General features: G+C 46.0%; 1 protein-coding gene across 2 annotated transcripts in view; it reads right to left on the bottom strand.

Moving 5' to 3' along the window:
• NUDC (nuclear distribution C, dynein complex regulator) overlaps positions 1-24991 on the bottom strand; it is a 73965-nt gene that overhangs the window by 33724 nt on the left and 15250 nt on the right. For both annotated transcript variants that reach the window (XM_073563954.1, XM_073563961.1), the window contains exons 5-6: positions 10165-10287; positions 5365-5559 (exon numbers count right to left, since the gene is read on the bottom strand). In XM_073563954.1, coding sequence (XP_073420055.1) covers positions 5365-5559; positions 10165-10287 — 318 coding nt within the window. The remainder of the gene's footprint in view (positions 1-5364; positions 5560-10164; positions 10288-24991) is intronic.

The raw sequence follows: 24991 nt of genomic DNA, 5'->3' as shown, positions 1-24991 counted from the left end.
CCCGGGGGGGTATACTTACCGGCGGCGGCTTAATTCCGGAGACGGACATCCTCCGGACGCCGCTCCCTGCTGTCCACGCCACCGCCGTGACACCCATCCTGGGCCACCGTGGCGCCTTCCAGGAGATCCGAACCAGGCCGAGGTAGGAGACCCCCTCGCTACCGGTGTCGGCTGGCCGGCCTGGGATCCAATTCTTCTGTAGGATCCCGTCCCCTCAGGAACAGGAAACCAACTGATGCGTGGGAGAGGTGCCGCCCTTTTGTATCTGTAGGTTTCCTGTTCCTATAGGGCGGATCCCCTCTCTCGTGGTGCTGTCATGGGAGTCCGAATAAAATATAAATAAATGTGCATCATATGAAAAAGTGCATCACGAGGCAAAAAAATGCAGTGCAATTGTATAAACAACCAGTAGGTGTCACTAAATTGGTATGCCAGACAGACAAGGCAATAGTGATGGAAGACACTGAATGTGTCAATATGTAATTTGCAAGTCAGAAGACCAGGAAGCAATGACAGTGCAACATAAGTAAATAGTAAAGTGAGGATGCCGGAAGTGACTTACAATGTATATTGCTCCTGGGCTCCTAGGATAGACGCCCTCCCCAACGCACATTTCGGCCTGTTGCCTTTGTGTATCCTATCCATTTTTAACACTAGTTCTGCTGGCTTTCCCACTCATTCTTTTTTGTGGTTGTTTATTTCTTCTGTAGAAGTGGTAGAGAAGATAGAAGATCTTCCCTCGGAGTTCCCCTCTAACTGCTTAAGCCAGAGGTATAGGGTTCTAGTTACACAGGCTGATGTGATATTTGTTTTTAAGGAAGCTGCTGAAGCTTCCCAGGACTTCCTCAGTAGACTATCCATCTTTCGGTCAAGCGGGTCCTTGAGCTGAGAGGAGTCCTCGAAGGGTAGCGCAGTTTTTTTTAGCTACTCTAGCTACCTGGATATCTACTTTAGGAACCTCAGTCCACAGCTTCGCCGCTTCTTCATCCAGGGGAAACCGATCTTTCATTTCGCCCGGTATACTTAGCTTCTTTTCTGGGAATTCCCATTCTTCCAAGATTAGATTCTGGACATTATCATGGATAAGGAAAACCATTTCCTTCCTAGACTTCAGGCCGCCAAATAGATCATCCTGCACCAAGCGGGGTGGTCTTTCTTCTACTCCCACTGTGTTCCTGACCGCCGAGAGTAGTTCTTCCATATCAGAGGAAAAGAACCATTTCCTATCATCTTCTGTCTGGGTTGGGGTTAATTCACCCTCTTCCCTCCAATCCGCTGAAACTGATGACTCTGGTTCGGAATCTGAGATGTCCTCAGTGGCATATTTTCTCTTCTTTGAGGTTGAGCCCCCCCGAATGACTGGGAAAATGTAGCCAGGGACGGACTAGATCTCTTATCGCACCATCCCTCTTACTTCATCCATCAGGGATGGTTGTTCCTCCCGGACGATTTTTCCCGTGCATTGCTGGCACAAGGTTTTTTTTGTAATCAGAGGGGAGCTTTTTCCTACAGATGGCGCATTTGCGGCTTATAGGCTTTTCTTCCGTTTTTGGTGCAGGATCCTTGTCTCTGAAAGAGAAAAGGAGAGAGGCCCCTAAGAATTGGTCCTGAACCAAAAACCTTTTCCAAGTATACTCACTGGGCCAGGGTTTGCGCTGGGCTCTGCAGAAGCAGCTTTCAGGGAAGACGCATCCATCATGCAGACGTTAGTCCTACCTTATGGAGTCTTCCATCGGGGTCCTTAAATAAGAACAGAGATCCAGCGCTTCTTTACCTCATCCAATCGGATGAGATCATTCCCCCCTCAGTTCCTGGCGCCGTCCTGTTTTCTTATTTTTGAATTTCAAATTTCCCACCAAGATGGCGGTGCGTTCCACTGTGGAACGCAAGGCGGAAGTGACGTCGCGCCTTCAGACCCGGCGGTGAACGTCACTTCCGGTGCATGCCACTCTGTTAGAAGCGAGCATGCAGCGCGCGGGGGGGAGGGAGCAGATCCTGGGCTGGGGAGCTACGGGAGGCCCCCAACCCAACTACAACCATCCAGCATTGCCGAGGCGCCGGTGGATGGTGCCGGTCCCGCCAGCGGCAGGAGCAGCGTCCAGGGAGGAAGGTCCGGGACGATCGACCCCGGCTGCCCGGCTTCCAGGTAGGACTCCAGGATCTGCCGGCCCCATCCACGGAGCACACAGAACCTCTTCATCCCGATTAGGGACAGGAAAACACTAGGGATTAGAGGAAGGGGAGGGCTATTTAACATCTTGTTTCCTGTCCCTAATTAAGATGGGGAGGCAACCTCCTGTGTGCTGTCATGGAGGGGATTAGAGAAATAAACTCATTCCTGTCATGCCACTTTGCATTCATTCCTGAAAAGCATCTGAAGAATTAATGAACTACCCGAAAGCAATTTTGAATACGCTGAGTGGTGCAGATTTTAAAGTGGTACAACTTTGGGGGGGTTCCAGTATATAGGATGGATCCCAAATTCACTTCAAACCTGAACAGGTCCTTTTAAAAAAAAAATAAAAAAAAATATATTATATATATATATATATATATACACACATACATACATACATACATACACACACATATTGGAAATTTCCTTGTAAAAAAGAAAAGTTACTGCTACATTTTTAAACCTTCTAAAATGTTAACACAATAAAACTACCGTACATATTCGTGTTTAAGCCAACCCCCCCCAAATTTGCCACAAAAAAACTTATTGACTCGCGTATAAGGCTTGGTGTGGAAAATGCAGCAGCTACTGGTAAGTTTCAAAAATAAAAAATACCAATAAAAGTAAAATTAATTGAGACTTCAGTAGGTTAAATGTTTTTGAATATCAATATTGAATCAGGAGCCCCATATAATGCGCCATACAGTCCATGATGGCCCCACAAGATGCTCCATACAAAATACACCCCATATAATGCTGCACAAAGGTTAATAATGCCCCCATAAGATGCTCCATAGAATAATATGTCCCATATGCTGCCAATAAAGACACATGACACTCCCCTCTCGTCGCTGGGGGCCCGATGCCGGTGTCCTGAGCAGGCAGGGACAGGTGCCGGTGTCACCGCTGGCTAAGAGTCCCGGCACTGGCGATATTTACCGATCCCCGCTCCATGGCTGCGCGTCGCTCTGTCTTCCGGGTTCTCTGTCAGCGACTGTCCAGGCAAGGCAAAAGGCGCGGTGTGCACTAACTAAGTCACCGCACCCTCTGACCTGAACATCACAGACAGAGGACGCAGAGGAGAGCACAGCAGCGTGCAGCGATGGAGCAGGGACAGGTGAATATAGCTTATACTTACATTTATTTATGTTTTTGTGTGGTATGACTTTCTGGATTAACCCCTTAACGACCAGGGGTATTTTCCCTCCCCTTCTTTCCAGAGCCATAACTTTTTTATTTTTCCGTCTATATGGCCATGTGAGGGCTTAATTTTTGCGGGACGAGTTGTACTTTTAAATGACACCATTGGTTTTACCATGTCGTGTACTCGAAAACGGGAAAAAAAAATCCAAGTGCGGTGAAATTGCCAAAAAAGTGCAATCCCACACTTGTTTTTTGCTTGGCTTTTTTGCTAGGTTCACTAGATGCTAAATCTGACCTGCCATTATGAGTTCATAGACACCAAACATGTCTAGGTTCTCTTATCTAAGTGGTGAAAAAAATTTCCAAAGTCTGCTAAAAAAAAAAAAAATTTGCGCAATTTTCAGAGACCCGTAGCGTCTCCATTTTTCATGATCTGTGGTCGGGTGAGGGCTTATTTTTTCCGTGCCAGGCTGACGTTTTTAATGATACCACTTTTGTGCAGATACGTTCTTTTGATCGCCCGTTATTGCATTTTAATGCAATGTCTTGGCGACCAAAAAAAACGTAATTCTGGCGTTTTGAATTTTTTTCTCACTACGCTGTTTAGTGATCGGGTTAATGCTTTTTTTTATTGATAGATCGGGCGATTCTGAACGCGGCGATACCTAATATGTGTATGTGGGATTTTTTTTTTACTGTTTTATTTTGATTGGGGTGAAAGGGGGGTGATTTGAACTTTTAGGTTTTTTTTAATTTTTTTTCTTTTTAAAAACATTTTTCTTCTTTTTTACTTTTGGCATGCTTCAATAGCCTCCATAGGAGGTTAGAAGCATGCGCAACCCGATCGGCTCTGCTACATATGGGCGATGAGCAGATCGCCCATATGTAGCAGATTTACTGCTGTGCTTTCAGCGCCGACCACCGGGTGGCGCTGAAAGCCGTATGCCTGGAACAACCGTAGAGGTCTCAGAGACCTCTGGTTGTCCAGGCAACATGATGCCGACCCCCGATCACGTGACGGGGGTCGGCGATGATATCATTTCCGGCCCGGCGGCTGGAAATGCTATTTAAATGCCCACTGTCAGCTTTGACAGTGGGATTTAACTAGTTAATAGGCGCGGGCGGACGGCGATTCCACTGGCGCCTATTGCGGAAACATGTCAGCTGTTCATAACAGCTGACATGTCCCGGCTTTGATGCGGGCTCAGCGCCGGAGCCCTCATCAAAGTAGGGGAGATGTCTGATGACGGACTGTGTCCGTCATTGGACATTAAGGGGTTAAAGGGATAATCATTCAAATTTTAAAAATTGTATATTTTTACAAATTTGTCAGATTTCTGATATTTGTATAAATAAATGCAAGACATAGCGACCTAAATTTACCATGATCATAAAGTACAATGTGTCATTCACACAAACAAAAAAAAAACAAAACAAACAAACAAACACAATTTCAAAATCAATGGGATATGTTGAAGCGTTCCAGAGTTATTGCTACATAAAGTTACAAAGATAATATTTAAAAAAAAAAAAATAATAATAGCTCGGTCACTAAGGGGTTACAGATTTATTCCTCCTAGGGAATTTGAACCTGTTGACCATTTAATTTCTGCTACTATATAATGCAATACTTTAATATTGGAGGGGGGTGGTGATGGGCGCTCAAACAGATTCTACCACAGTTACAACCACTTCAATGCTGCTGTTAGGGACTCACAGTCATCTGCTTGGTTAAACAATAGCAATCAGAGCTGTAACCCCACTTATATCCACAGCTGACGCTCTTCCCTATAAGGCCCTATAGTGCCTAAAGAAAGAGGTCCTTAAGTCCAGTAATAAGTAAAGAAAAATCTCTGGAATGTATCTAAAGGGACCATGTATGGACCATTTAAGTTCACCTCAAATCTATAAAGTGCAGAATCGTGAAAAAACAAAACCTTAGGAAGGAACTAGGATTAGATGCAGGGTCCCAACTATGCTAGGAAGGTACATAAGAATGCAGATCAGTCCATTTTGTGAATCATTACATGTAACAGCTTGCTCACCTTTTCCAGATGCACAGTCACCACCTTCCCATCTTCTATTAACCATGAACACTCTTCTACTTTGACGTCATTGTAAAGCTCACCATCAAGCACTGGCTTCTGACCTTTAAGCCCAATACTAAACTTCCTCCGCCGAATATCCACTAGCACATCCTTACTTTTCAGACGGAATGAAATAGGGAATGGGATAACCAACTGTAAAACAAGAAACCCAGACAAATTAAATTACTCAAAGATATTGGAATACCAGGAAATGGACTACTTGAAGGGAACAAGTGATTATCTGACTGCAGAATTGGGACAGTGTGTGCAGCAGACGCTGCTGCAATTCCCCAGTATTCCCAAAGCAGCAGTCACCTTACGCAATGTATACAATTACCATATTTGTGCTCACGAGCCCAGAATTTAGAGAAGCCACATTAGTCTACTCAGCAGGTGACCACAAGCATGCAATTCACATACAAGCGGTCATGTGACCACCGTCTCACATCGGTAAATCATGATAGCATGAGCTCTGCAAGCTGTCACAATTCGGCAGTCTGTAGTCACATAGTGAGTGTAGACTTGTCTCAAGCCCAGACAAACCCATAAATCCTGTATAGTCATCTTGCTGACACAGCGGCTAGAGAAAAATTTTATTTTTTCCATACATCCGCTCCCTTCCAGTTATTGGATCACTGAAGAGAGTGGAGACAGTCACCCTGTCACCATTCAGTGAACACGCTATAAATCACTCCCTGCCTCATTGGTGGACAGCCTGCTCTGAACACCTATGCTGCTGAGCAGACTGTCAAAATGCCAGGGAGTGACGACAGCCTATGTAGTGAACAGTAACTGTAAACTAGCTCCCTACCCAGATGACTGGAAGAGAGAGGATGCAGAGAGGATAAAACTTCATTTTCTTCCTGAAGCCGCTGCTCCAGTATGTAGGCTATGCAGGATTTAAATACTGTTTACCTGCAGATGACTGATATATCTCCAGGTGAATAGCATTGCTAGAAGTGAAAGCTTTAAATTTAAAGCACAGTGCTTTTTTTGTTCTTAAAGCACAGAACAATCTCGTCCAAATGGATGGCACAATTCAACTGTATTTTACTGCAGATTGTCTCTTCAGACAGGAAGAGGACTAGTACTCGTGCCACAAATAGGAAGTCGCAATCCTAAAAGTCAATGTCGACTCTAACGAGCCTTGTCACATGACCTCAGATAAAAGCCAAAACCAAATCTGACACTGTTTCGGTGTACTGCCCCTCATCAGTGCAAAGTGTGAGATGAGGTTTGAATGTGAGAGGCGTCTGATTGGGATCCAAGGGGTAACGTTTCTCCTTGAGGAGAGTGACACTCGACTTCAGGCAAAAGACAGAAAATCTCAGCTGGCTCACTCATATAAGTCAATGAAAATGCTAAGATGTATTATACTTCACATTTAAAGTGACCTACACATTCGAAAACCTCCAAACAAGACACCACAGTAAAAACAGCAACTTTCACTGTATTGAAAAAATTTGGACCCGAGTGGGGATTTGTTTTTCTTGTTGGTTGAGGTGAAGCTTTTATTGGTGGCATTTTGGGATACACAACATTTTCAATCAACTCACATATATCCTGTGCTCCAGTGGCGTATACAGGGGGGGGGGGGTTAATGACAGGCTGGGCATGTGCTCCCGCCACAGCTCCCAGACACGAGTACAATTGAAGCCCGGTCAGGGCAACGCCAGCAGTGTGATCACGTTGGGGTGTGTGCCCGTCCATCAAACAGTGAGAGTGCAGGGAACAATGTAAGTGCACAGTCAGGAGGGGGCACAGTGTAGAGACTGGGCCCCATAGTGGGGACACAATGTGGCAGGACAGTGTGAAGAGGGGCCCAAGTCTGGAACGGAGAGGGCAGTGTGGAGGGCATGTACGATCAGAGGGGGTGGGGTGGGTGTCATTTTGTGCAGGTAATATAGTGAGGGGCAATTTATTCAGGGGCTCAGCGCAGGGCAGATATTTTTTTTATTTAGGAGTATTATGACACTGCTATTTTTAAGAGCATTGTGTAGGGACGTGCTGCACAAGACTGGAGAGGATAGGAGTCTGCAGAGACGAGCTGTGGATGAGAAAAGTCATCATTGTGTTTGGACAAGATGAAGAAAAGAACGAACAACTCCAATCAAAGACAACGTCATCTATAAGGTACCTGGATGTACATGTTTATTTGTGATATACTGACCGATTCTCATGTTTATTTATGTTAGGAGCATAAGGCTAAGTGCACACGTTGCAGAAAATTTCTGCACAAAAACCTGAATCCCTTCCCAGAAACTGCACCTATTTTTCCACGGTGGTTTTTGTGCGTTTTTTGCGCGGTTTTGATGCGTTTTTTACCGCAGCGGTTTCTAAAAGCATGGGAGAAGCCTAAACTGCGGAAAAAAACGCAAAATTAATGTGCATGCTGCGGTTTTTACCGCGATGCGTTTTTTTTGCGGTAAAAAACTCATCAATGTGCACACAAAGTGCAAAATGCATAGAAATGACTGTGCAGCTTATTTTTAGCGGTTTTATAGTGAAAACCGCGGTAAAAAACGCTAAAAAAAACGCTGTGTGTGAACACAGCCTTAAAGGGTTGCCCAAGTTTTTGACGAGTCTGCAGATATTCTGTGACTGCAGATTTCTGAACACTCAGTGTGCACTGTACACGGTCAGGATTTACATACATATGGTCACTTGCAGGATAGACATGCGCGACCTTCCTCCATGAAAATTAATTGAGCGAGGCAGGACACGTCTAGTCAGAATGTGGCCAGAAGTGTACAAATTGCATACTTGTGCTGACATGACCATGCAGTCTAGCCACCGGCAAAAGGAGAATCCTGAAAGCCTGCACTGCATTATAGCTGTTAGTGTTAAGGTACTGTCACACTAAGCAATATCGCTAGGAATATCACTATAACTTGTGACGTTATAGCGATATTGCTAGCGATATCGCTGTGTCTGATACTTGCCAACGACCTGCTCCCCCGCTGGTTATCGCTGATCGCGCGAGAACGTTCAGGACCGCTTCTCGTCGTCAGCTTCCTGTGGAGCCGGGCGGGAGGACGCAGGATCGCCTAGTGTGACAGGTAAGTAGCGACCCCCGTCCCCAGCGATGTCGCTGGTGAGATCTGCCTGTGTGGCAGCTCACTAGTGACCACTTAGAGATGTACCAGCGATCCTGACCGCGTCATATCGCTGGTCGGGATCGCTGGTACATCGCTAAGTGTGACAGTACCTTAACACTGACAGAATACCTCTTAAACCATGCTCCTGGCCTGGTCTAAGAGGCCACCGCAGCTGGCAGACCTGGAGGATCATTATTTGACCTCCAGTTGCCATGTCTACAATACGTAGCCCGCAACTGCGTCACGGGGGTGCCGATTGCCTGGGAGAGCCCGCTTCCTACCATTCAAAATACTGCAATCTCTACCGACTGCAGCATTTAAGGGGTTAAACAACCAAGGCTCGGCTATCACTTAAGCCGAGCTCCCAGCAGCAATCGCATGGGCACACCTTATGTGCTTGCACAATCGCTATGATGTAACTGTTCGACTGTTCGTCAATTTGCAGGAACCCCTTCCCAAACATGATGTACAGTTACGTAAATGTCGGGAAGGGTGGAAGGGTCCCTCCCCCCAAAGTGCCCTGTAATCAATTGATCTTAGAATAAAAATAATTTGCACAACAGAATGTTAAAAAAAAATATTCCTGTTTGTGAGATAATATTCCTGTTTGTGAGATAAATGTGCCCCTGCTGTGTAATGTGTAATGGCCGTGTCTGATCGTGCAGGAACATGGTCTGATCATGCCACAGCTCCTGGGCAGGGGAGGAAGTAAAAGAGTATACAGACAGGACAGCAGCTGATCACAGCTGATTCTTTCATATGTTCAGCAAGAAGCAATTTGTACATCGCAATGTGTTGGATTGCATGATGTAAAGCACGCCAACACTGCACTCTGGAGCAACGGAAACATGTTCTGTGGAGTGATGAATCACACTTCTCTTTCTGGCAGTCTGATGGACAAATTTGGGTTTCATGAATGCCAGGAGAACGTTAACCATCTCAGTGCATTGTGCCAACTGTAAAATGTGGTGAGAAGGGATAATACTATGGGGTCTGTCAAAGATTTGCTTAGGCCCTTTCAGTTCCAGGTAAGCAAAATCTTAATTCTTCAGTAAACCAGAACATTTTGGACAATTGTATTTTTCAACATTTGTGGGAACAGTTTAGGGAAGGCCCTTTTCTGTTTAGTATGACTGCACCCCAGTGCACAGAGAAAATTCCATAGATAAAGGCACGGAGATCACTCCAATTAAACACCATTGTACTAGAGAGACTCTCATTCAACATCAATACCTGACCTCACAAATGCTCCAGTGGTTGATAAGTTTTGAACAGTCATTCTGTGCTGACAAGAGTGCCTTTAAGAGTATTCTATTGAAACCCCAACTTCAATACCTGCTGGATGATTTCCATCTTGTAAAGGGATGGTCTCCCTCTAGGTGAGGCCAATTCCTTATGATCAATAGACATTTGAAAACTTCCTGCATGGTGAGTAACCAAGGTGCTGCTATACAGGGAACTGTACGATAGTGCCATTCAAGTGAATCAGACCATGCTGCAGTTACTACACTGCCAGGTGCCTATGGGGACCATTGTTAGCGCTAAACAAGTACTGTTGTCTTCTCATTCTGAAAACTAGTGGGTTCCAGAAGTGGACCCTGACCAAATAAAAAAAACAAAAAAAAAAAAAAAAAAAAAAAAAAACACCTCTTCAACTTACATCTACTTCAGAAAGGGTTTGTGTCCAACGATAGCTGGGAAGGTCTGCTCCATTGCCTGAATTGGGCTTGATCTTGTCTTTATCTTTTTCATCTTCTTCCTCCTCATTCTCCTCATCAGCACCCTGAATGGTAATACATGAAGTGTAAAGGGCAGATTGAGACAGGTAACTTTGTTCCAGAATTTAATTTCAAAGAATGGTTACTAGTTAAGTGACAATTAACACCACACAGTACCTAATTAAAACGATATTAACATAGAAAAGGCATAAAAATACCCACCACTTCATCCTTCATCTCCACCTATCTACCAATCATCTTTTGTTTCATATTGCAATATAAACTGAGATATATAAATAATCCTGTAATTCACCCATCAACTATTCTGTATGTGTGGCTTTAGGACAACTGGCTGCAGCAGGAGCCTCCCTCTGTACACCATCTGCATTAAGTAACAAATGTTGCTTTGCCAAAGTTGGTTGACTGATCACCTGAAAACACGGATATTACTTACCAGTAATGTATTTTTTCGTAACCCATGACTCCACCAAGAGAGGGATCCGCCCTTAAAGGGAATCTGTCACCCTTTTTTTCGGCTTGCAGCTGCCGGCATAGACATCGGGGGCTTATCTACAGCATTCTGTAGTGCTTTAGCTAAGCCTCCGATGTAACCTGAAAGATAAGAAAAACACGTTATATTATACTCACCGGGGTGGTCGGTCCGGTGGGCATTGCGGTCCAGTCCGATGCCTTCCTTCTTCATGCGATGACGTCCTCTTCTCCCATCCTGTAATGGCTCCGGTGCAGGCGCACTGCTCTGCTCTGTTGAGGGCAGAGCAGAATTCTGCAGTGCGCAGGCGCCGGACCTCTCACACACAATGCCGTCTATGGACAATACTATAGCGTGCTATACTTATATATACACAGATTTGCAATTGTAACTTATGTAATATTTTTATCCTATGTAAATTTGTCACTGATATCTGTTTTTATCCCGGTGTGAACATATTGATGAATCTTTCTTTCTTACAGCGACGTATTGAATAAGACCTGGGACAGGTCAAAACGTCACTTGAATATAGTCGCTCTAGCAATTTCTCCTGCACTTTACCATTTTTTACTTTTTTGTTCTCACCAATTGTAATAAACATTTTCTTGCATCACCTCAAAACTACAGTGTGTGGTGAATTTATACTGTATGGACTAAGGGTCATCTGGCCCCTTACACCGGCACCTCACCACACGACAGAGTGCAGGCCAATTACTCTTTCTACTTTTCTATTTTACAAATCTGACTGACGGAGACATTTGCCTTCTCAGCCCAGGATGCTGCCATGGGTCTTGTAGAATGGGCATTCAGACTTTCAGGAATGGCCCTACCTTCACTGACAAAGATGATAGCCTCTCTGACCCATCTCGCTAAGGTTCGTTTAGATACCTTAAGGCCTTTTCTAGATCCCAGGAAGGATACAAATAGGGGCCCTCTGTTTCCTCCAAGATTCTGTCACCTCTAAATACCGCAGCAAGTACCTTCTAACATCTAGAGTGTGTAATTTCTCCTCCTTATGAATCGATGGCTGAGGTTGGGACAAAAAGATGGTAATACTATTTACTGTGACCTGTGAAATTTTGCAACCACCTTAGGGAGATATGCAGAGTTTAATCTTAAAACTACTTTATCTTCCAGGACCACCTGAATGTAAGGGAGGGTCTGCTGATAAAACATCCAGGATGAGCGATATCCATGCTTTAAGTTTAGGGCTCTCCATCTATGCAGGCAACACTAAATTTAAGTCCCAAGGAGGGGTTCCACAGATGGGGACCGATCTGGCTCTACTACAGGCTTTGATGAACCTGGCGATCCATCCATTACCTGCTAGGTCACAACTGTATAGTGCCCCAAGGGCTGAGACCTGCACCTTAAGCGTGCCAACTGAAAGGCCGAGCTCTAGCCCCTTCTGAAGAAACTCCAGGATAGATGTTAATGGGACTTCTCCCCCCCCAGCCTCGCTCCTGAAAAGGATAAGAACTTTCTCCAGGTCCTCCTGTAGATCATAGTGGTTACCGGCTTCCTGCTACTAAAGAAGGGTAGAAATTAATTTAGCCGAGAAACCCTTTCCCTCTAAAATTGACCTCAAATTCCAGGCTGTTAAATGCAGCCCGGACATCTGAGAAAGGAAAAAAGGCCCTTGGGATAGAATATCCTGGTCCTCCGGAAAGACCCACAGATCTCAACCAGAAGAACCAAAGTCTCTTTGGCCAAAAGGGAGCTATAAAGGATAACTCTTGCCCTGTGTTCTCTGATCTTCCTCAAGACTAACAGGATCAGGCACACCAGGGGAAAGGCAGAGTAGTGCAGAGGTCCATTCCATCCTGAAGGCATCCATCATATGTGGGGTCTGTCCCGGGATCAAAGAGCAGAAGTTTTGGACCTTCCTATTGTCCTTGGAGGCGAAAAGATCTACTTGAGGAAGACCCCACATGTCTATAATCTGATTGAATACTGTCCTCGTCAGGGTCCATTCTCCCTGCCTTAGTTGATTGCGGCTTAGGAAGTCTGCCTTGATATTTTCTGCTCCTTTGATATGCAAGGCCTATAATGAGGAGGTGTTCTTTTGCCAGCATAAATACCAGTTTTGCAACAGACAGTAGTGGACGGGAACGAGCACCTCCTTGGTGGTTTATATAGGCTACAGTAGTTCGGTTGTCGGAGAACACCCTCACATGGTGGCCCCACAGTAAACACAGCAGCCTGTCTAATGCCCTTTCCACTGCGAGGAGCTCCCAGTTGTTTGAGGAAGCTAACCTCTCCTCTTGCGGCCAGGTCCCCTGTATCCAGTGGTAGTCTAGGTGCACCACCAGGGACAGGCATCTGTCGTGACCACTCTGGATATTTTGTTTACACAGGAAACTCCCCTGGGTGCTGAGTCTATCCCTAGCCACCATTGGAGAGAATGGATCACTGCCTCTGGAAGGATCAGCTTGCCTTCCAACCGTCCCTGCAAGATCGCTTTGTTCTCCAAGACACACCCACTGAAGGTCTCGTGTATGGAACTGTGCCCATTTGACTGCTGGTATACATGCGGTCAGAGAGCCCAGTAAGGACGTCGCTTTCCAGAGGGACATCTTCAGATTCGCTACCTTCAATGAGATGAGGCTTTTGATATTCCTTTTGTTCTCCGGTAGGCGGCATTCTTGTCTCACCAAACCATCACAAACCATTGTGAGGAGACTGTTGCACAGGGGTTTCCATGTATAGCTCGAGATGGGACTTGATATCCTAACTTTAGGCCTGACCCTATGATCTGAAGGATCCAGGCACGAGATAAAAATTTTTTCTCAGGCCAGGAGGACGGGAGAAAACTTCCCTCCCACCTGGGAAGTCGAGTCATTGAGGGGGCTTTTTGGTCTTCTGGGAGGGTCTTCCGAAGAAGAATCTTCTGCCTCCGCTAGTTCGTCCTTCCGGTTTGTCCTGCTCTTTGGGCAGTTTCTTGCGGAAATAGCGACCCTTCCGAAAGGAACACCGATATGATGGAAAAGGTGCTCTGGGGAATCTCTTCTTCCCATCTCCTGCTTTCTCAAGAATCTTGTCGAAGGCCAGCCCGAACAGGAATTTCCCTTCACAGGGGAGAGAACAAAGCCTAAATCTTCACCTGCATGTCCCCTGGCCAACATTTTAGTCGGACCACCCTACGACCTGCATATAACAGAAAGGCTGATCTGGCTGCCAACCTAGCTGAGTCTGCGGAGGCATACGATGGGAATGCCGATGCCCCCTTAATGGTTGGAATCGACACCAAGATGGTATCCCTCGGGATTTTCTGCTCCAACTGGTACTCCAAGTTGTCTAGCCAGACCTTCAGACATCTGGCCATGCAAGTTGCTGCAATGGCCAGTCTTAGGGTCCCTGCTGAGGACCCCCAGACTGCCTTAAGGAAACGGTCAGTCTTCCTGTCCAATGGGTCTTAACAATCCCAAATCCTCAAATGGCAGGGAGAATCTTCTTGAGATTTTGGAAACTGCTACGACCAGTTTAGGGCCTTATCCCAAAAAGAAGTTGCTTCTTCTTCAAAAGGATATTTCCTTTTAAAAGAAAGCCATACCTTGTCCTTTTGTAAGCGGCTTTTCCCATTCTCTCTTAATGAGGTTCTGTACCTGCTAATTTACTTGGAAGTTTCGGTGCTTTCTCTGGTCAAAGCCTTCGAACTTGAAGTCTTGAGCCGATCTCTTAGCTTTTTGGTCTACCAGACCTATTATGGACTTCAGTGTTTTCCCTTAGAAGGAACTGAAACTGGTGACGGTCCTTCACGCTACTATCAGATGAGATGGAAGTCTGGTCAGATCCCCACAGGCCCTCTTCCTCTGACCCGGTAGACTGCTCAGGTGTTGAAGAGGACAGTCTGGATTTCTTCTTTCCTCAATGCGTCTATGCTGTGAATGGGACAGTGAGTTAACAGGTTTCTGTACCTCTTATTTAATTAAGAACCTCATGCTGGCAGTGAAATTAGGAGATTCCTCTGAAATGGTCAGGCATGCATAGAGCAGACTAAGCCTTTTTGTCCATGTCCTTAACAACTGCTGTCCACAGAGGGGGCACTCCCTATAGTTTGACTTTGCCTAAAGGGCCTGTCACACTAAGCGATATTGCTAGCAATATCGCTATAACATCACTGGTTTTTGTGACGTTATAGCGATATTGCTAGCGATATCGCTATGTCTGATACTTACCTCCGACCGCTCCCCCGCTGGTTATCGCTGATCGCGCGAGAACGTCCTGGATCGTTTCTCGTCATCAGTTTCCTGCTGGGCTTCCTGTTGTGGAGACGAGCAACGCGTGGACGCGGGAAGGAGTACGTCAGGATCGCCTCGTCTGACAGGTAAGTAGCGACCCCCTACCCCTGCGATGTCGCTGGCGAGATCTGCCTGTGTGGCAGCTCACTAGAATCATAGAATCGTAGAGTTGGAAGGGACCTCCTGGGCCATCTGGTACAACCCCCTGCTCAAAGCAGGATTCGCTAAATCATCCCAGTCAGATGTCTGTCCAGCCTCTGTTTGAAGACATCCATTGAAGGAGAACTCACCACTTCTCGTGGCAGCTTGTTCCACTCATTGATCACTCTGTCAAAAAGTTTTTTCTAATATCTAATCTGTGTCTCCTCCCATTCAGTTTCATCCCATTGCTTCTAGTCTTTCCTTGTGCAAATGAGAATAAAGTTGATCCTTCTACAATGTGACAGCCCTTTAGATATTTGTAGACTGCTATTAAGTCTCCTCTCAGTCTTCTCTTTTGCAAACTAAACAATCCCAAATCCTGCAGCCTTTCCTCATAAGACAGGGTTTGCAGACCGGTCACCATTCTGGTTGCTCTTTTCTGAACTTGCTCCAGTTTGTTGATGTCTTTTTTAAAATGTGGTGCCCAAAACTGGACACAATATTCCAGATGAGGTCTGACCAAAGAGGAGTAGAGGGAAATAATGACTTCACGTGATCTAGACTGTATGCTTCTGTTAATACATCCTAGAATTGCATTTGCTTTTTTGGCTGCTGCATCACACTGTTGACTCATATTCAGTCTGTGATCTATTAGTATACCCAAGTCTTTTTCACATGTGCTGTTGCTTAGGCCTATTCCTCCCATTCTGTATATGCTTTTTTCATTTTTATTGCCCAGATGTAGTACTTTGCATTTTTCCCTGTTAAAAACCATTCTGTTAGTTGCTGCCCACTTCTCCAGTTTATTTATATCTTTTTGAATCCTCTCTCTCTTCTCTAGTATTAGCTATCCCTCCTAGCTTTGTGTCATCAGCAAATTTAATCAGTTTACCCTCAATTCCTTCATCTAAATCGTTGATAAAGATGTTGAGCAATACAGGGCCCAGGACAGAGCCCTGTGGTACCCCACTTGAGACATTCTTCCAACTGGATGTGCAGCCATTTACGACCACTCTTTGGGTCCGATCACTAAGCCAGTTATGAATCCACCTAACAGTTGCCTTGTCCATTCCATACTTAGTCATTTTTTCAATAAGGATTGTATGAGATACTTTGTCAAATGCTTTGCTGAAGTCAAGATATACTATATCTACAGCATTTCCTTGATCCACCCAATCAGTGATTCTGTCATAGAAGGAAATTAAGTTAGTCTGACATGACTTACTAGTTACAAACCCATGCTGACTCTGTTTAATCACTTCATTCTTATCCAGGTACTGACATACATGTTGTTTAATAATTTGTTCAAAGATCTTTCCTGGTATAGAAGTCAGACTCACCGGCCTATAGTTGCCTGGGTCCACCTTCTTCCCCTTTTTGAAGATAGGAACAACATTTGCTCTTCTCCAGTCTTCTGGGACTTCTCCTGTTCTCCAAGAATTTTCAAAGATTATGGAGAGGGGTTCAAAAATTTCTTCTGCTATCTCCTTCAGTACTCTGGGGTGTAATTCATCTGGACCTGGAGACTTGAATTCATTTAGGTTAGCTAAGTGTTTCCTCACTATCTTTCTGTTTATAGATATCCTGGATTCTTCTATTCCCTTAATAGGTAACTCACTCCGTGATCCAGAAATCCAATTCGTTGCTGACGGCACCATCGACGTAGCCAGTTGTTCACCTGCAGAATCTTATTCCACCTCCTTGTTCCATGGCCATCCACTAGGAGGATGGAAGAGAAGACCACCTGCGCTCCCAGTTCTTTCACTTTCTTGCCCAAGTCTTCAAAGTCTCTGCAGATGGTTTCCAGGTCGTTTCTTGCGGTGTCATTTGTCCCCACATGTAGTAGCAGGAATGGGTAGTCATCTGTGTGTCATCTGACACATCTTTAATTTTTGCACCTGGAAGACAGCACATTTCTCTTGAAGTTATATCCGGTCTGCGACCACTTAGCGATGCACCAGCAATCCTGACCGCGTCATATCGCTGGTCGGGATCGCTGGTGCATCGCTAAGTGTGACAGTACCTTTACACTTCTTAGGGATCTCCTATCTCCCGCCCCAAATAAAAAAGGCAGAGAGAGACATGGAGGAGAGACAAAAAAAGAAAGAAAAAACGGCCATTAGCCTGCTGAACCCTGCTGAACTTTCTCGAACATCACTCGCCACTTGGACGCTTTATACAGGTACTGGATCAGGAGGCTGGAAGACGTCCGAAAGATCTCCCTTGGAGACTGCAGACTCCATCCTAGCACTGTGACGGCTGCCGGCTCCTGCTGTACCCCATCTTCTGCCCGAGTGACCTCCACTGCTACTGCCCCGGTAAGGCTGCTGGGGTGCTTGTTTTCTATGGGGACATGAAGGATGTCTCTTCAGCAGCTCCTGCTGCTGAAGAGGCTCTGACTACTGCTCAAGTGGTTGCTGAGCCTCCATCTTTGTCGACAAGTTTGCCTGCTAGTGGTCCCCTTACATACTCACATGGGATCGCCAGCCGGCACACGCACAGCCATATCCGGTACAGCCCATTCCCCCAGAAGTTGTCAACAAGAGTGTCATCCGGACACGACTTTCAGTCCGCACATCTGTGTCACCTGCTGCTGTGACCTAAGCCCAGGAGAGGAAGCTGTCCACTTTAGATGCCGTAGCCAGCCTCCTCTTCTCCCCAGCATGCCCATGCGCTCCCGGAGAATTGTGGCTGCAGGCACCGGCAAACAGCTGCTGGTGTCTCACTCATGCCCACTCAGAGAGGGCACCCCACCGGGACCTCCGTGACGCAAAGGGTACCTGGCGACGGCCGCAGCAGACCCATGCCTGCAAAACCTGGGCTGACCCAGGTCCAGGCATCCTCTTCCTTCTCTTTATTCCCCGGTGCGCCAATGCGCTCCTGGGCACTGTGGGCAGCATGGTTTACAGGCACCGGTAGCTGCCACTGACCTGCTCACGCTTGCTCAGGGAGGGCATCCCACTGGGACCTCCGTGGCACTAGAGGTACCTGGAGACGGCCATAGGAGACCTGTGCCTGCCAAATCCCAGCCGCCCAAGGGCAAGGCATCCTCTTCTCCATCTTCACCGCTGATTGAACTGAAGGTTTCCCATCAAGGACAGGAAAACAACTGATGCGGAGAGAGGAGCTGCCCTTTTTAATCTTTGTTTCCTGTCCTTGAAGGGCAGATCTCCTCTCTCGTGGTGCCGTCATGGGTGACTGAAAAAATGGAAGTACATCTACAAATCTGCTTAATGTGGTTAATATTGTCTGTTCTAGGTTTAGTGTTCCTTCACGACAAAAGGTATGAACAACTCACAACAATAACATACGACTAAGGAGCTTCTATGCTTTTAGATCATTTTCATAATTTCACAGAAGTCAAATCCAGCCAAATTTACATTAGCCTGGAGTCACACTAGTTAGAAAATCGTCCAAGTGCAAATGCGCTAAAAAAAAAAAAAAAAAGCGCATTGCACTCGTCCCAATGTTAATCTATGGGGCAGCTCCCAGCATCCGATTTTTTTCTCGCCCGTTTAAAACGAAATTTTAACCCTGCGCATTCCAATTCACCAAACAATTTTGCCCCTATCTACATAATGGGGAAAAAGTGAAAAGGAAAAGTGTTGGAGGCAAATTGACAGCTGCCAGATGTGAACAAGGGGGACTTAAAGAATGAAAGCGATGGCGCCAAACAGTATATACCGTACAGTTGCTAAGGTGGGGCCCTGACATTGGATACTCACCACACACGGAGATATGAAAACACACACAAAATGCGCCACATGCTACCACGTGCTTCAACACATATACCACCCTCAGCACACATTTCACCACACATACACCAACCTCGCCACATAAAAGTCGAAACACAAAAGTCGCCACGCTGTCCCAGAGCTGTTTAAAAGATGAAAATAGGCATTAGACCTACCGGTAATTATGTTTCCAGGAGTCCATCCTGACAGCACCAGGGAGGACGTTCCTCGCCTCCTTGCAGGTACAGGAAGACCACACAAGAGGTTAAAAACAGTCTCCACCCCCATTCCCTCAGTTTTTCCAAATACCACACCGTGGCTGATGCAACTGAAAACTTTATTTACAGAATCATATTACGACATATGACATCATTAATTCGGGAAGGGAACTATCCGTGCTGTCAGGATGGACTCCTGGAAACATAATTACCGGTAGGTCTAATGCCTATTTTCCAGGACGTCCCTTCCTGACAGCACCAGGGAGAATACCAAAGTATCCCCTTAGGGTGGGATGACTGCCTGGAGAACCATTCTCCCGAAAGCAGTCTGTTGGTTAGATAATACATCCAATTTGTAATGCTTACAGAATGTGTCTAACCTGGACCAGGTTGCGGCCCTACAGATTTGGTTTACTGAAGCCCCTGACACTGATAAAGCTCGTGTTGAATGAGCTTTTAACCCTTCTGGGGGGAGGAAACCCCTGAGAGACATAGGCTAAACTAATTAGCGATGTTATCCATCTTGCGATGGAGGCTTTTCTTCCTTTGTTTTTCCCCCCAAAGAGTAAAAATAGGTTATGGTCCTGTCTCCAACCCTGTGTGGCCCTGATGTAATCAATCACTGCCTGGCGTACGTCTAATTCGTGCAGGGCCCTTTCTTTATCATTTCAGGGGTTCTCACAAAAGGAAGGTAAAACTATTTCCTGGTTTAGGTTTTGGACTGACGCAACTTTGGGCAAAAAGGTGGGGTCTAATCTCATGATTATTCGATCCTCCCAGATTCGGAGATATGGGTCTCGGATAAATAGCGCCTGTATCTCACTTATCCGTTTTGCAGTGGTGATCGCCACTAAGAATGCTACCTTCATGGTTCAATGTGAGATGGGCATCTCCTGACTCTGGATAAAGGGATCTGAGCAAAGGGACCGCAGGACAAGACTAAGATCCCATGGGGAGACTGACCTCCTGACTGTGGGACGTAACCTCTGAGTTGCCCTGATAAATCTTATTACCCAGGGATGGGAGGCCAAGGGGTAGTCCAGAAAGGCGCTTAATGCCGAGACCTGAACCTTCAGCATGCTAGGCCTAAGACCTTTATTAAAACCTGCCTGAAGAAAATCCAGTATCTTTGGGATATCTGGCTTTCCTTCCGCTGAGTCGGGCCTGCCACAATCCAGACAATCTTTTCCAAATTTTGTGTTATATTGCAGAAGTTACGGGTTTTCTGCTGGCCTGAATAGTCAATATGACCTGGTCTGACAGGCCTCGAGCCCTCAGGATCTGCCGTTCAGGATCCAGGCTGACAGGTGAAGTCTCCCCGGATGTTGGTAGATGATGTCCTCCCTCTGTGGAAGCAGGAGTGGTCGATCTTCTGCCATTATCCCCAGGATTGGAAACCAGCTCCTCTTCGGCCAATGAGGTGCTTGCTATCAGTAGCACTCTTGCTTGATCCTCCTGAATCTTCCTGAGGATGGCTGGAATGAGAGCTATCGGGGGGGGGGGATGCATATGAGAGAGTATGCCCCCACTTTTGGCTTAGGGCGTCTACCCCTTCTGGATTGTCCAATGGATTCAGAGAGAAAAACCTGTATGTCTTCGTATTCTTTCTGGTGCGAAGAGGTCTATCTGTGGTCTTCCCCAGCGCTGGCAAAACTTCTGAAAGACCTCTGTGTTCAGCTTCCACTCTGTGGTATAGATCTTCTGCCTGCTTAAATAATCTGCCATTGTGTTTTGCGACCCTTCGAGGTGGACGGCTGTTACTGACAGAACCATATTTTCTGCCCAGGAAAAGATCTTTTTTTCCAGGTCCTGGAGTGCCCAATGCCTTGTTCCTCCTTGATGCCGGAGGAAGAAAACCGCCGTCACGTTGTCCGAAAGAATCTTGACGTGTTGATTTCTTAGCTTGTCCTGATTTCTCCTTAGGGCCTCCCATGTGGCATAAAGTTCCTTGTAGTTGGAGGAGGTGGATCGCATGTTTTGCCGGCCATTCTCCCTGAAGAATTCTGCCTTCTAGGTGAGCCCCCCAGCCCCATTTGCTGGCGTCTGTAGTGATTATGACGCATGGGGAGGTGATCCAGGGAACACCCTTCCTTAGGTTTTGTCGCTGCATCCACCACACCAGGGATCTTTTTGCTGCTGGAGACAAGGCAATTTTCTTGTCTAGGGAAGTGTGGTGACGATCCCAGGCAGCCAATACTTCTTTTTGAAGGGTTCTTGCATGGAACTGTGCCAATCGCACACAAGGGATGCAGGATGTCATGAGGCCCAGGGCGTGCATGACTATTCTGATGGAAACGCGGCCTTTATGAAGTTTCTTCATGCTGTCCCGTATCCTTGTCTGTTTTTCTGGTGGTAAGAAGGATGTTCTGCTTCTGGAATCCAGTAGTACCCCCCTCAAATAAAAAAAAAAAAAAAAAAAAAATATGTATCTTCCTTCTTTCTGGTACTAGGTTCGATTTTTATTTATGATCCAGCGCAGACACTCTAGAACCTCTATTGTCTTCTCCTTGTGTCGCCATAGTTCTTCTGCCGAACTTGCCACCAGGAGGAAGTCGTCTAGGTATGGAACGATGATTATTCAGCGATTTCTTAGGAACGCCACTACTTCCGCAATCAACTTCGTGAAGACTTGAGGCGCTGAGGCCAGACCAAAGGGAAGACACTGAAATTGAAAGTGGCAGGTCCGATTCTGAAGTCTTACTGCAAACCTCAGGAATCTCTGATCTTGGGTGAATTGGCACCTGATAGTAGGCACTTTTCAGGTCCAGGGTACACATCAGGGCATTCTTGTCTATCAAATGGACTGTGGACTTGATTGATTAAATTGGGAAGCTTTTGTACATGACCCAGGCATTTAAGGGTTTCAGATTTATAGTGGTACGGGATTCTCCGGACGGTTTTGCGATGGAAAATAGGGACGAATAGTGGCCCGTCCCAATTTCTGCCCGGGGAACTGGAATTACCACCCCTAAGTTTGCCAGTTCTGTCACATCGGCCCACATCTGGGAGTCGTCTTTTATTCTGCGAGGAGAGATGTACCTTTCGGGGGGAGGGGGAGGGGATGAAAATTCTATTTGGTAACCCTCTGCTATTGTTCTCAGTACCCACTGATTTTTTGTGATCTGAGACCACTGGGAACTGAATTCTCTGAGTCGACCCCCTATGTTGGTATAGTCATGTTCTCCTGGATCTAGTACGTGATCCCGAAGTGGGGGCTCTAGATCTTCCAGCTCTAGAGTGGGTGCTACCGTAGGAACCCCTCTGAGAGCTCCCGTTACCTATGGTACTGCTGCCTTCTATATCCGCCGGGTCTACGAAAGGGCTGATCCCTAGGTTTCTTTTCCTCAGGGAACCCTTTCTTTTCATCGGATGCTTTTTCTAATATATCATCCAATGCAGGGCCAAAAACTTTTAATCCAGAGAAGGGAAGGGCACAGAGCTTATTTTTAGATGCTCCGTCACCCGTCCAGGTCTTCAACCAGATGGCTCTGCGTGCTGAATTTGACAAAGAGCCATTTCGGACGTCAATTCTAACAGATTCCGCCAATGCATCGGCTAGGAAGGCTGTGGCCGACTTCATGATTGGAAGAGAATCTATAATTTCTTTCCTTCGGGTTTTGTTAGTTAAATTTTCCTCTAACTGGCCCAACCATAAACACATAGACCTTGCTACTGAAGTAGCTGCTACGTTTGTTTTAATTAAGGCCGCTGATGTTTCCCAGGCCCGCCTTAGTAGGTTATCCGCCTTCCTATCCATGGGGTCCCTCAGACTAGACGCGTCCTCAAAGGGGATCATTGTTTTCTTAGCTACTTTTGCCACAGGGACATCAATCTTGGGAACTACCTCCCATTCTTTTTTGTCCTCGGGGTCGAAGGGGAGCCGTCTCTTAACCCCTTTCTGCCATCCGACGTACTATCCCGTCCATGTGCCCTGGGCCCCTATGCCCATGGACGGGATAGTACGTCGGCGCAATCAGCGGCGCCCATGTGGTGAGCGCCGCTGATCGCGGCCGGGTGTCAGCTGATTATCACAGCTGACACCCGGCACAATGTGTCAGGGGCGGTCACGGACCGCCCCCGACATGTTAACCCCTTGCACACCACGATCAAACATGATCGCGGTGTACCGGGGGTTAAAGGGAAGCATCGGCAGGGAGGGGGCTCCCTCCGTGCTTCCTTGAGCCCCCCACGGCAGCGCAATGTGCAGCGCTGCTGCGGGGGGCTCCTTTCCTCCAGGCCCCCGAATCCAAGATGGCGACGGGGGCCTTCGGGGGCCTGAGGAAGCTGGCTTCCTCAGTGCCTGCAAAGCGCAGGCATGAGGAAGCCTTCTGCAGTGCCTGTGTCAGATCGCTGATCTGTCACAGTGATCTGTGATGTGACAGATCAGCGATCTGTCACAGGACAGTGATGTCCCACCTGGGACTATTTAATAAAGTAAAAAAAAAAAAATAAAAAGAAGTGTTAAAATAATTTAAAAAAAAAAAATAAAAATCGCCAAATAAATTAGAAAAAAAAAAAAAAAAAAAAAATATTCCCCCAATAAATCCATTTTTTGTAAATAATAAAAAAAACACAACAATAAAAGTACACATATTAGGTATCGCCGCGTCCGTAATGACCCGCCCTATAAAACTGTCCCATTAGTTAACCCCTTTAGCGAACCCCTTAAAAAATAAAAATAAAAAACGAAGCAAAAAATAATGATTTATTATCATACCGCCAAACAAAAAGTGTAATAACGCGCGATCAAAAAGACGCATATAAATATCCATGGTACCGCTGAAAACATCATCTTGTCCCGCAAAAAACGAGCCGCCACACAGCATCATCAGCGAAAAAATAAAAAAGTTATAGCTCGCAGAATAAAGCGATGCAAAAATAATTATTTTTTATATAAAATAGTTTTCATTGCATAAAACCGACAAAAACATAAAAAAACGACCTAAATGAGGTATCGCTGTAACCGTACTGACCCGAAGAATAAAACCGCTTTATCAATTTTACCGCACGCGGAACGGTGTAAACGCACCCCCCCCAAAAGAAATTCATGAAACGCTGGTTTTTGTTCATTCTGCGTCCCAAAAATAGGAATAAAAAGCGATCAAAAAATGTCACGTGCCCGAAAATGGTACCAATAAAAACGTCAACTCGTCCCGCAAAAAATAAGACCTAACATGACTCGGTGGGTCAAAATACGGAAAAATTATAGCTCTCAATATGTGGTGATGCAAAAACTATTTTTACAATAAAAAGCGTCTTTTAGCGTGCGACAGCCGCCAAACATAAAAACCGCCATAAATAGTAAATCAAACCCCCCGATATCACCCCCTTAGTTAGGGAAAAATAATAAAATTTAAAAAAAAGTATATATCTCCATTTTCCCATTAGGGCTAGGGTTAGGGGTGTGTTGGGGTTAGGGTAGGAGTTATAATTGGGGGGTTTCCACTGTTTGGGCACATCAGGGGCTCTCCAAATGCAACATGGCGTCTGATCTCAATTCCAGCCAATTCTGAGTTGAAAAAGTCAAATGGTGCTCCTTCCCTTCCAAGTTCTGCCATGCGCCCAAACAGTGTTTTACCCCCACATGTAGGGTATCAGCCTACTCAGGACAAATTGCAAAACAATTTTTGGGGTCCAATTTCTCCTGTTACCCTTAGGAAAATAAAAAATTGGGGGCAAAAATATCATTTTTGTGGAAAAAAATGATTTTTATTTTCACGTCCGAGTGTTATAAACTTCTGTGAAGCACTTGGAGGTTCAAAGTGCTCACCACACATCTAGATAAGTTCCGTGGAGGGTCTAGTGTCCAAAATGGGGTCACTTGTGGGGAGTTTCAATAGTTTAGGTACATCAGGGGCTCTCCAAACGCACATGACACCCACAGACCATTCCATCAAAGTCTGCATTCCAAAACGTCACTGCTTCCCTTCCGAGCCCCGACGTGT

The sequence above is a fragment of the Dendrobates tinctorius genome, unplaced genomic scaffold (genome assembly GCF_039654945.1).
Source record: "Dendrobates tinctorius isolate UK_male_01 unplaced genomic scaffold, ASM3965494v1 ptg000015l, whole genome shotgun sequence".
Taxonomy (NCBI): domain Eukaryota; kingdom Metazoa; phylum Chordata; class Amphibia; order Anura; family Dendrobatidae; genus Dendrobates; species Dendrobates tinctorius.
This window is presented reverse-complemented; position numbering and strand designations above follow the sequence as displayed.